We start from the raw sequence: 13307 nt of genomic DNA on the forward strand, positions 1-13307 counted from the left end.
CAACGTGCCCTCTGCCGTGCATTATTTTCTGGCTTGCATGCCTACTTAAGGCGAACACTCATATGTAGCAGACTGCGTCTGGGTGTCCACCTCCACTAGGCATATACGCTTGAAAATAATGCACGTTTTCCAAGTACCCCCTTAAAAAGTAGTAATGCTTGATTACCTTCCTTAATAACTAATAATGCTCCCTTAGTGCCGCAATGAAACCTAATAAAGCCTCTGAAAAGGGGTTTACATAGAAATCATGGGGCTCTCTAGCAAAAGCCCTAATTGAGTCCCACTACTCCCCCAAAGAAAAAAAATATTAGGCAGAGTTGGTGGAGTCACGATGCATAGGTAGAGTGACAGAAGGGCATACCTCCCAACATGTAAAGACATGGAGGGATACATGTATTGTCTCACTTAGACGTTAATTTGGCCCCATTTAAAGCTCATTATTGTTCTCATCTACTACAATGCCACTTTTATGCCGAGTATGATGACCCCAAAAGTGCTCCCACTGTCCTATATACAATACATTGGTGCACACAGCTCCCACACAATATGATGGACCCACAGCACGCCTACACAGTATGATGATGTCCACAGCCCCTACTCATAGTGTGATGTCCTATCAGACCCCCTTACAGAATAAGATGACCCCCTAAAAATCCCTACACAGTATAATTCCCCCACATACAGTATTACAAATCCTCCCTGCATAGTATGATACCCCCATAGTATCCAACATAGTATGATGCCCCCACAGCCTCCCCACATACAGTGACGTACCCACAGCCCTCTGTACACAGTATAACCCCACATGATATGATGACAAAGCACAGTATAAAGCCCCCACACAAAGTATGATGACCCCACAGCCCCCACACAAGGTATAATGCACCCATAGCAACCCTGCACATACTATAATGTCCCCACAACCCCACATGCACAATATCGTACACAATATAATAATTCCTGTGTCCAAGCCAAAGTATGATGGTCCCTACATGCCCCCCTACCAAAGTATCATGGCCACAAGAACTGATGACTCACTTTCCTCATAATGAGAAGAAGCAAGTCATCATAGGTGGCACAATTCAGTGAAGTCATTGCACCAATATAGTGAATTGCAAGCATGTGAAGTGATGTAAATTACATCACAGACGTAGAGATTTTAAAAGTTTTAATGGATGCTAACAGCAGTTTTTGCCTCAACTCCCTGATGAAGCCGATACTCTGGTGAAACATGTAGGAAAGGCTATCGAGATTTTAAATCAGGATTGGTGTTTCCATAGTGTGATCAATTGAGAGCTACTAGCTTGACTTAAGATATGTGTAAAACCAACTGCAGCTTCCTTGCACTCGCTGGCTGTACTGGCAACATGTTCATAATTCATACATTGATAAATTATTATCAATCGTGACATACTTCCTAGGGTTTTCAATATTTACAAAGAAGTCCGCAATAGGTGTGATAAAGCTACATTTTATTAATGTGTACTAACCAATTATTGCCCTCCAACAAGTTGGTGTCTTTTGCCTCTACAAACTTCATTCTGGATACTGTGATAACATTTTGCATCCCCTTTATGATGCTATGTAAGAGCGGACATGGGCATTGCACTTTAGACCTCTTCCAAGATGGTGCCGGTGACTTCACACTTCACGCATGCATAAACACACAATACACACTTTTCTTGATATCTTGACACACGCAGTAGGTTAATTAAGATGCGGAGATCGACAGTGTTTTTTTTATTACAGATGTTGACACTATGTTACTTTATATAATAGGGTCAGTCTTCTGTTTTTAATCTGGTGTGATAATTAAAAATTGCACTGTCCCTGTCTTCATAATCTAAAATGATGAGATGCCCAGTGAATTTTCATTATCTTTAGAACACTTGTAATTCAGTTTGACAGGAGCTGCTCCTCACTGCTCCAATCTCCCATCTGGGTCAATACCTCACACACCAGTGTACAGCTCCCCTCCATGAGTAGCAGCACGCCTAAGAAGAGGGGGCTTGGCTACACCTCCTGTTTTCTACAGAGAAACAGCTATTATCAGGAGACTGGGAGATATTATCAGGAGGCTGGTGTGACAGCAGCTGATCCTCACTGCGCTGCTCACCCCTCCTTCTGACATTACAGCAGTGTGCAGCTCCATGCTGTTACTTTTAGCAAGCCTCCTGATAATAGTTGTTTCTCTTCTCAGGCTGGCTGTTACTCACAGATGGGAATTGCACACTGCTGTGTGATGTAATGTCCCAGATCAGAGGGGGGAGCAGTGAGGAGCAGCTCCTGTCAAACTGAATTACAAGTGTTCTAAAGATAAGTAAACTGCACTGACCATCTCATCTTTATAGTTTATGAGGGCAGAGACAGTACAATACTTTATCTCTTTGGAGTAAACCATTGATGAATGCTATTTCATCTAGTATGTTTATCTGAACAATTAAGCACTATGACTCTCTGTTAGGCATCGGATTTCTGGCTCTGCACAGCAGGAATCCAGAGCCGTACATTCAGAGGTCTCCCAGTCCGCTCTGACTGCTCAGGGTCCTGCTCAGCAATCACGGCGAGCCAGGCGTACTGCTCAGACTTGTTCTGTGAGTCTGGATGTTGCTGCCACCTCTGGTGCAGCAATGGTAGCGCAACCTGCTCAGCAGGGAACCGCTCCAGAGGCTAAGTCCTCGTGCCGTGCTACTGGGCATGCCCGCAACTTGACCTCTAACTGGAGAGCAGGGGTCACGTGCTCAGGTCCTGCGTCGGATCTGATTGGTTCCTTCCAGTATTCGGCAGCTGGAGAGCAGGTTGGCGGCTATTGAGAGCGCCAACTCAGCTGCGAATACTGCGCTAGCTGCCGCTCAGTCGCTGAGGCTGTCTCACGTATGCCTGCACTTTTGCCCACGCCGACTATTACTCGCCTCCCGCTTCCCGACAAGTTTTCGGGTGACAGCGCCACCTGTAGGGGATTCATGAGCCAGTGCTCAATTCAGCTCAAGTTACTGGCTGCATGGTTTCCTACAGAGTGGGTTAAGGTGGGCTTTATTGTGTCACTCTTGTCTGGCCGGGCATTACAGTGGGCTACACCGTTGTGGGAACGTGATGATCCAGTGGTTCAGGGTGCTGCTCAGTTCCTCGCAGCCCTGAAGCAGGTCTTTTTGGGACCATGGATCACGCACGATACCTCTGTCTTATTACTATACCTAACACAGGGGTCACTCTCGGTCAGCCATTATGCTGTCCGGTTCCGGACATTGGCGTCCGAATTAGAGTGGCCGGACAAAGCTTTAGTCCCGGTGTTTTGGAGAGGGTTAGCTGAGCACGTTAAAGATGCTCTAGCTACCAGAGAGGTTCCCGCAAGTCTGGAGGAATTGATTGCCGTTTCTACCCGCATAGACCTCCGGTTTACGGAGCGCAGGCTGGAACGAGCACAATCCAGATGCAGAGTTCACTTGGCTCCCACATTCTCTGAGCCGCTAACATACCCCGCACAGGAGCCTTCGCCCTCCGAACCTATGGAGGTGTCTCGCATCGGCTCCAAGCCACGGCCAATGCGAAGCTCTGTACGTTGCTATCACTGCCGACAGTTTGGTCACCCGGCTAGCACGTGTCCACTGCGGGCGAAAAAACGTCCACGTCCAGTGGCCGTAGGTGGTGGGCAGTCCAATATGAAACCCTTCTCACCCAAACCGGTATTCCGGGGCATCTTAGACAGTGGGTCCTCCACCTGGGAGGCAGAGGTTACCGTGGATTCCAGGGCCCGAGGGGAACTTTATGTCTTCTACCTTCACCCAGAAACACGCCATTCCCCTGGTACTATTACCACAGCCTCTGACCATCAGGGTGGTTAATGGAGCACCGTTACCCTCTCAGGTGACCCATCAGACAGCTCCACTTGGGCTCTCTATCTCACCCTCATCATGAGACTCTGTCCCTGCTCGTCTTGCCAGATGGCATCGGTCAGGTGCTTCTCGGGGTTCCCTGGCTCTGTTGCCACTCTCCTCATATTGAGTGGGCGACAGGGAAGATGCTCCCCTGGAGCAAGGACTGTGAGGGAAGGTGTCTGAGGGGCAGTCTTCAGGTGACCTCCACTGAAGTGCCTGCGGATCTCTCCGCGCTACTTAAACCCTACCACCAGTACGCGGACGTCTTCTCCAAAAAATCTGCGGAGACGCTCCCGCCGCACCGTCCATACGATTGCCCGATAGACCTCATGCCAGGCACAGAACCTCCTAGAGGCTGTGTGTATCCACTATCACTCCCCGAGACAGAAGCTATGTCACAGTATATCCGGGAGAACCTGGCTAGGGGTTTTATTAGAAAGTTGGTGTCGCCGGCTGGTGCAGGGTTCTTCTTCGTACAGAAGAGCGGAGAGTTACGTCCCTGCATTGACTACAGAGGTCTCAATGCCATAACTGTAAAAAATAAATATCCTCTTCCGCTGATCTCTGAACTGTTTGACAGGTTGCGAGGGGCCCGGATCTTTACGAAACTAGATCTACGGGGGCATACAACCTTATCCGCATTTGCGAAGGAGACGAGTGGAAGACAGCCTTTAATACCAGGGATGGCCATTGTAATGCGCCTGCTGTCTTCCAGGATTTCGTCAACGACGTCTTCCGCGACATGCTCTCTACCTGGGTGGTGGTCTATCTGGATGACATTCTCATCTTTTCGCCAGATTTGGCCACTCACCGGAGAGACGTCTGCAGGGTCTTCGACCGTCTACGGGCGAACTCCCTTTTCGCCAAGCTGGAAAAGTGCCAGTTTGAGCAGGAGTCCTTGCCGTTCCTGGGCTACATCATCTCAGCCCAGGGGTTGGCTATGGATCCGGCCAAACTGCAAGCGGTAATGGATTGGCAAGAACCCCATTCACTCAAAGCGGTGCAGCGCTTTTTAGGGTTCGTCAATTATTACCGCCATTTTATACCTCACTTTTCCACACTGGTTGCTCCTTTGGTTGCTCTCACGAAGAAAGGAGCTAACCCTAATGCTTGGACCGAACAGGTCTCCAAGGCCTTCTCGGCTATAAAATCTCATTTTGCTGGCACTCCCATTTTACATCATCCCGATGTGAACAAACCATTTATACTGGAGGTAGATGCCTCTTCTGTCGGTGCAGGAGCAGTCCTTTTCCAAAAGGATGCTCAAGGTCGGAAGCATCCCTGCTTCTTCTTCTCAAAGACCTTTGCACCGGCGGAGAAGAATTATTCCATCGAGGACAGGGAGCTGCTAGCCATGAAGTTGGCCTTTTCAGAGTGGAGACATCTCCTGGAGGGAGCTCGGTTTCCCTTCCAGGTCTATACGGACCATAAAAACCTGGCCTACCTACAGATGGCCCAACGCCTGAAATCTCGTCAGGCCAGGTGGTCGCTCTTCTTCTCCTGCTTCCGCGTCACCTTGCATTATCTATCAGGAGAGAAGAATGTTGGTGCGGATGCTCTCTCGCGCTCGGTGGTTTCGGAGGAGGAAGGGGAGGCTGAGCCTCGGTTAATCCTCCCGCCGGAGAATTTTACGACCGTGGCTCGAGTGGCTCTCGAGTCAGTGCCACCAGGCAAGACCTTGGTGCCTCCTCAGCTACGGCCTGAGGTTCTCGCCTGGGCACATTCCTCCAGGGTGGGTGGTCATTTTGGTAATAAACGGACTACCGAACACCTGGCAAGGTCATATTGGTGGCCACATATGGCTCGAGATGTTAAGGAATACATGCAAGCATGCATCTCGTGTGCTCGGAACAGACCCTCTAGACAGAGGCCGGCAGGGCTGCTGTATCCCCTGCCAGTGGCGGATAGACCTTGGGAGATAGTTGGCATGGATTTCGTGGTTGGCCTGCCCAAGTCTGGTGGCAGTACAGTCATCTGGGTGGTCACTGACCATTTTTCCAAAATGGTGTATTTGGTGCCACTCGCACGGTTGCCGTCCGCTCGTGGTCTTGCCACTTTGTTCATCAAGCACGTATTCTGCCTACATGGCATGCAGGACAAAATCGTTAGTGATCGAGGTCCCCAGTTTGCATCTCGGTTTTGGAGGGAGCTCTGCAGCTTACTCAGCATCGAGCTAAATCTATCCTCCGCTTACCATTCCGAGACAAACGGATTGGTCAAGAGAGCCAATCAGACCGTGGTCACCTACCTACGGCATTTTGTTTCTGCCAGGCAGGATGACTGGGCATCCTTGCTACCATGGGCTGAATTTGCCCTAAACAATGCGGTGACTGATTCCACTGGTCAGACGCCCTTTCTCCTAAACTACGGCCAACATCCACGCGTCCCTGTCCCGATGCCAGTGTCCTCCACTGACTCCAGGGTGGCAGACAGGGCAGTGGAGGCCTGCGACATTTGGGATCGCACTCAGGATGCTATCCGTGCTTCTAAGGAAAGGATGAGGGCGTCCGCCGGCACGCATTGGTGACCCGCTCCAAGCTTCTCCCCTGGCGACATGGTGTGGCTCTCCACCCGAAATATCAAACTGCGGGTCGAGTCCCCCAAGTTCGCGTTGCGTTACATTGGACCTTTCAAGGTCCTCGAGCGAATTAGCTCGGTGGTCTATCGCCTGGCTCTTCCTTCACATTTAGCCATTTCGGACGTGTTTCATGTGTCCCTCCTCAAACCAGTTCACATGGCCCGGTTTTCTGAGTCATCGGCCGGGTCGTCAGACTTATCGTCTGACGAGTTTGAGGTTAATGCCATCGTAGGGCGTAGGTTTGTCCGTGGCAAAAAATTATATTTAGTGGATTGGAAGGGTCATGGGCCTGAGGCTCTAACCTGGGAGCCGATGGAAAACATCCACGCACCACTCCTGATCGTGGCCTTTGAGTGCAGTGAGGGGGCTAGGAAGGGGGGTAATGTTAGTCGTCAGATTTCTGGCTCTGTACAGCAGGAATCCAGAGCCGTACATTCAGCGGTCTCCCATTCCGCTCAGACCGCTCAAGGTCCTGCTCAGCAATCACGGTGAGCCAGGCGTGCTGCTCAGACTTGTTCTATGAGCCTGGATGTTGCTGCCACCTCTGGTGCAGCAATGGTAGCGCAACCTGCTCAGCAGGGAACCGCTCCAGAGGCTAAGTCCTCGTGCCGTGCTACTGGGCATGCCCGCAACTTGACCTCTATCTGGAGAGCAGGGGTCACATGCTCAGGTCCTGCGTCGGATCTGATTGGTTCCTTCCAGGGTACTGGAAGTTCCCGGAAGCACATGGCTGTAAAAAGCCCACATGGCGGCTCGGCCATGCACTAGTGTAGCATATTATGTTGAGTGTGTATGGTGATGGATGCATGTTCTGGTGACTAACTTATTAAGAAACCCCTTCCCTCTGATAATAAGAATGGTGACAGAGTGTTGGTTCTAGTCAGCGCCAGGTAGTGGCAGGCTATACGCCACTGTGCTCTCTGCACCTAGCACTAGCGTCTGACAGTGTCCGGCTCCTCCGTCACTGTCGTTAAGCGACTTCTGTTTACGTCGCGCTGCAGTCAGCAGCACCTCTTGGCGTTCGCAGCTGAGACGCCACACGCTGGCTGGCCCTGTGATGTGAACAGGCCCAGCGTTTATTTCTAAATTACTCTAGGGAGTCTCTGTGCCTTAAACAGAGCCGCTCCTAGCACCTCGGGTGACGCTAACCCGAGCGCTGTACTCCGCCCTCCGGCGAATCTGCCATTATCCAGCAGCGGTCTTTACACCTACCGCATGGTGGACCCCGGGCGGCGAACGCACCTCCTCTTATTTATATTTGGTGCGTTCCGCCGTCCCTAACACTCTCTATATGTAAACCATGAAACTGTATTTTTTCAATTATTTGCAATCTTATGTATGTTCACTTGACTTTATTCCTGTATACTTTACAACAATTCTTTAATTGGACTTTATATATATTTCTACTAATGTTGTACAATTAAAATCTTAGTCACTTTGTCTATAAATATATGTCTAATGCAATTTGCTATTGAAAGCAAATAAAAAGGGAAAACGTTGAATCTTTACATTGTGTGTCTGGGGACTTAAGAACCAAAATTGTTGAAAAATATCAACATTCTCAAGGCTACAAGTCCATCTTCAGAGATCTTGATGTTCCTTTTTCCACGTTGTCAACATAATCAAGAAGATTACAAACCATGGCACTGTAGCTAATCTCCCTGGACGTGGATGGCAAAGAAAAATTGAAGAAAGGTTGATAAGCAGCCAAAATCAAGTTCGAAAAAAATTCAACCTGTCCTGTAGGCTCAGGGTGCATCAGTGTCAGCACAAACTATCCGTCGACACTTGAATTAAAAGAAACGCTATGGCAGGAGACCAAGAAGGACCCCAGTGCTCAAACTGAGGCATAAAAAAACTAGACTGCAGTCGCCAAAGTGTATGTGAGTAAGCCAAATCCTTCTGGGAAAGTGTCTTGTGGACAAATGAGACCAAGAAAGAGCTTTTTGTCAATGTACATAATTCTACTGTGTACAGAAAATGGAATGAGGAATCAAAGAAAAGAACACAATACCTACAGTCAAATATGGCGGAGTTTCAAAGATGTTTTTGTTATTTTTTCTGCCTCTGGCACTGGGTGCCCACACTGTGTACAAGTCATCATGAATTCTGAAGATTACTGAAAGATTTCGGGTCACAATGTAGTGCCCAGTGTCAGAAAGCTGGGTTTGCATCCTAGGTCTTGGGTCATCCAGCAGGACAATGACTCCAAACATACTTCAAGAAGCACCCAGAAATGGATAAAAAAAAGAACTGGAGAGTTTTGAAGTAGCCAGTAATAAGTCCGGATCTAAATTCCATTGAACACTTCTGGAGAGATCTTAAAGTTGGTTTTGGGAGAAGGCATCCTTCAAATATGAGACCTGGAGCAGTTTGCAAAAGAAGAGTGGTCCACAATTACAGTTAACAGATGTAAGAAACTTGTTGATGGTTGTAGAAGGCGATTGATTGCAGTTATTTATTCCAAAGGGTGTACAATCAAATATTAAGTCGAGGGTGCCAAAAATTTTGACCGGCTCATTTTTGGGGTTTTCTGTGAAATTGTGTCCAATTTGACTTTTTTTCTTTGCTTTTTTATGTTGTTCCAATACACACAAAGGAAATAAACATGTGTATAACAAAACGTGTCATTGCAATAATTTTCTGGGAGAAATACTTTTGGCCATTACTATCTATCTATCTATCTATCTATCTATCTATCTATCTATCTATCTATCTATCTATCTATCCTAACTCTATACCCTCCAACAATAGTAAAATCATAAAGCAGGCCGTATTCCAAAGGTAGCAATGAACAGATTTGGATATTGTCATTGATCCATAGCCAAGGGATGTTTTGGTTCTCTAATTATGTCTTTTACGAGCCTTAATATCTGAATATTTGGTTTCTCTTCTATTCTATAAGTGTGCTGCTATTTCCCCAAACCATTCTAGCATTGGCTTTTATTATACTAATTCACTTTTATACAATTCGGGCCATTGATAATTGTTAATTTAAAGGCAATAAAACGAGTATAAGTAGAAATTTGGTAATTATATTTGGATAATATGTTTGTTAGAGATCAACCAAATTACATAGTTTGGAATGACTATATAACACTAAAATGCTTATGAATCCTGACTAATGGCACAAACATCACAGTTAACGTCAGCCGTGATGACACCTCTAGGGCGAAAGTTCTGCCTTTTATTACCTATTTGCTATAATTATAGCCAGACATATTATCTCAGATTACATAATGGATTTCTTTTTCTAATTAACAGAAGTATGGCCTGATAATACTGTATGATTATCCTAACATAAATTTTCTTTCTTTTTCAGCTACCCACAGGAATTCCATGATAAAGGTAATGCTTGGTGACCCACCTTCCCCTTACATTGTATATAGTACAGCTACAGGCATGAAAATTCAGGTTCTGGAGAAAACATGCAGAAATGAGGATCACAGCACACCCTGCTGGTAGAGAATTGCACTGCAACTGAAAGTCTTTTTTTTTCAGGGAACTTTTCTTGCATAATTATTAACCAGTCATGTACTAGTACAGTTTCACGGTTGAAGAATATTTATCTGTGCTTGATAAAATTATGACAATCCAAAAGTAAATTAATGCAATGAATACATAATTCTAATCTCTTCGACTATACCGATATGCCATGTTTTGCCAGTATTTCAGCCATTAATAATAATAATAATAATAATAATAATAATTTTTATTTATATAGCGCCAACATATTCCGCAGCACTTTACAATTAAGCGGGGACATGTACAGACAATAAATTCAATACAAGTTAAGACAATTTGAACAGTGACATTAGGAGTGAGGTCCCTGCTCGCAAGCTTACAATCTACAAGGAAATGGGGGGACACAGTAGGTGAAATGTGCTTGTTATTTCAGGTCTGGCAATAATAATAAATAGAGATTTTCATATAAAGCTGCATGATCCAGTCATCAGCCCGTGTGTTTAAGTGCAATAGTCAAGTATCAAGTGCAGTTATCGCGTGCATGGAGGGTGTGGAGACAGATGAATAGTAGGGTGCAGATTCAGAATAATATTTGGAAGGAGGGAACAGGGCAAAGTTAGTTTGCTGAGTAGTTAATGTGGTAGGCTTGTTTGAAGAGATGGGATTTAAAAGCGCGCTTGAATAGGTCGGGGCTAGGTATCAATCTGATCGTCTGGGGAAGTGCATTCCAGAGAGCTGGCGCAGCACGACAGAAGTCTTGGAGACGGAGGTGCAAGGTTCGGATTACGGGGGATGTTAGTCTTAGGTCAGTTGTAGAATGGAGGGCACGTGTAGGGCGATAGACAGAGATGAGGGAGGAGATATAAGGCGGTGCAGAACAGTGGAGAGCTTTGTGGGTGAGAGAGATGAGTGAGTTCATACTGGATCCTGTAGCGAATAGGTAGCCAGTGTAATGACTGGCACAAGATGGAGGCATCGGTGAAGTGGCTGGACAGAAATATGACCCTGGCTGTCGCATTCAAGATGGATTGGAGAGGAGAAAGTTTGGTAAGAGGGAGACCGATCAGAAGAGAGTTGCAGTAGTCCAGACGAGAATGAATAAGAGCGACAGTAAGAGTCTTAGCAGGTTCAAAGGTGAGAAAAGGTCAGATTCTGGAGATATTTTTAAGATGCAGGTGACAAAAGCAAGTGAGTGATCGGATATAGGGAGTAAAGGAAAGTTCGGTGTCAAATATGACCCCAAGACAGCGGGCATGCTGCTTGGGAGTTATGGTTGAACCCTCCAGGGTTATTTCGATGTTAGGTAGAGTGAGGTTAGTAGAGGGAAGAAACACAAGAAGTTCAGTTTTGGAGAGATTTAGTTTCAGATAGAGGGAGGACATGATGTTAGAGACAGCAGACAATTCTTGGTATTTTGAATTAGGGTAGGGTGATATCGGGGAAGAAGTGTATATTGGGTGTCATCAGCATAGAGATGATACTGGAACCTAAATCTGCTGATTGTTTGTCCAATAGGGGCAGTGTATAGCGAGAAGAGGAGGGGGCCTAGGACTGAGCCTTGTGGGACCCCGATAGTAAGGGGACGAGGAGAGTAAGAGGAGCCGGCAAAAGATACAGTGAAGGAGCGGTCAGAGAGGTAGGAGGAGAGCCAGGGAGAGGGCTGTGTCCTTGAGGCCTAAAGAGCGGAGCATAGTGAGGAGGAGCTGGTGATCCACAGTATCAAATGCGGCAGAGAGATCCAGGAGAATCAGCAGGGAGCAATGACCTTTTGATTTAGCTGTTATTAGATCATTAGAGACTTTAGCTGAAACTAAATGCAAAAAATTTTTGTATTTTGTAAATGACGCAAATAAGAATTGCAGTCTAATCAACATTTTTAATTTAATTTTTAATAGTTTCCAATGACATATATATTTAGCCGGGCAGAAAGCTTTTGGAATGTTGCTTAAAACTTTTTCTCATGCTCTCATTGGGACTGGTTTTATACTTGTTATCAAAAATTTCCTTCAAATTTCCTATGTGCAAGAAAATATTTATATCATATTGATTTTTCTGAATATGTGTGGATATTCTGACTATTAGTAAATTATAGCCAGATGTTTGTGTGTCTGGGCAGATTTACATGTCTTGCTTCACAACAGCCTCATTATTATAAAAATCACTTTATTTATTTATTACTATTCCTAATGGTGATCTACCATCCGCCCCATCTAAAATAGAATACATCCATAATAAGGTCACATCAAGCTGTGACAATTGGTCATCTGAGGTCAAGTGACAATGTCACTCTGGATGACTCGTCACTAAGTATCCAGGTAACTAGTGTAGGACTGTAGGAGCTCAGTAAGATAAGTGTATAGAGAAGTTTTAGGCTATGTGCCCACGTAACGTTTTAAAACGCTCACTAAAAACCGGACTCCTTCCCAGAAATCACGCGGCTTTTTCCGGGCGATTTCGCCGCGATTTTACCGCGATTATGATCGCGATTTTGCCGCGATTTTCGTGTGTGATAGTCAAGCACTTTCCATGCGATTTGAAGCATCGCTTGGAAAGTGATTGACAGGTTGGTCACACTCGTCAAACATAGTGTTTGACAAGTGTGACCAGGTTTTTACTCTTGAGGCTGCCTATGCAGCATCAGTAGTAAAAGATAGGATGTTAAAATGCTAAAAAAAATAAAAAAATCGGGGTATATTTACCTTCCGGCGTCGCGCGCTGCATTCCCGGGCCACAGCGTTCCCAGTAATGCCTTGCGAGACCTGTGATGACGTAGTCTCGCGTTGCTATAGCGATCTCACGAGACCGCTAGAGTCACGCAAGACTACGTCATCACAGGACCGTGCCGCAAGGCATTACTGGGAACGCTTAGGCCGGGAATGCAGCGCCGGACGCCGGAAGGTAAATATACTCCGATTTTTTTATTTTTTTTAGCATTTTAACATTTAACATGGGCATAGCCACATGCGGGAAGTAAGCGATTCTCATGCATTCCTATGGGTGCGGAATCGCGGCAATTCTTTGCGATTCTGCACAAAAGAATGAGCATGCTGCGATTTTTTTCCGCAATGCGATTCCGCCGCGGAAAAAAGCGCAGCATTAGCACAGCATGTGCGGAATGCCATAGCAATGCATGGGGGCGTTTTGTGCACGATTTTTAAACATTTTCGCGCCGAAAATCACGGCAAAAACGCTTAAAAATCGCTATGTGGGCACACAGCCTAAAGGGGAATTTAAAGATCCTATCCCAATATCTAGTAGATGTATAATAATGATATTGGCAAATACCTCTAATTACAAATAGAGTATAGTTCCTCTGCTTTGCTATGTCACTTACCCCATGTGCAGGGCATTGCAGTAGTTAAGTATCCATGGTTATGTACACTAACAAC

At 46.1% G+C, this 13307-nt stretch overlaps 1 protein-coding gene across 1 annotated transcript in view; it reads left to right on the forward strand.

The window, feature by feature from the left end:
• Positions 1 to 13307, forward strand: part of SKAP2 (src kinase associated phosphoprotein 2) — a 330712-nt gene that overhangs the window by 72677 nt on the left and 244728 nt on the right. Inside the window, exon 3 of the mRNA XM_073581374.1 lies at positions 9776 to 9801. Coding sequence (XP_073437475.1) covers positions 9776 to 9801 — 26 coding nt within the window. The remainder of the gene's footprint in view (positions 1 to 9775; positions 9802 to 13307) is intronic.

This window comes from Dendrobates tinctorius, unplaced genomic scaffold, assembly GCF_039654945.1.
Source record: "Dendrobates tinctorius isolate UK_male_01 unplaced genomic scaffold, ASM3965494v1 ptg000070l, whole genome shotgun sequence".
NCBI classification, from domain to species: domain Eukaryota; kingdom Metazoa; phylum Chordata; class Amphibia; order Anura; family Dendrobatidae; genus Dendrobates; species Dendrobates tinctorius.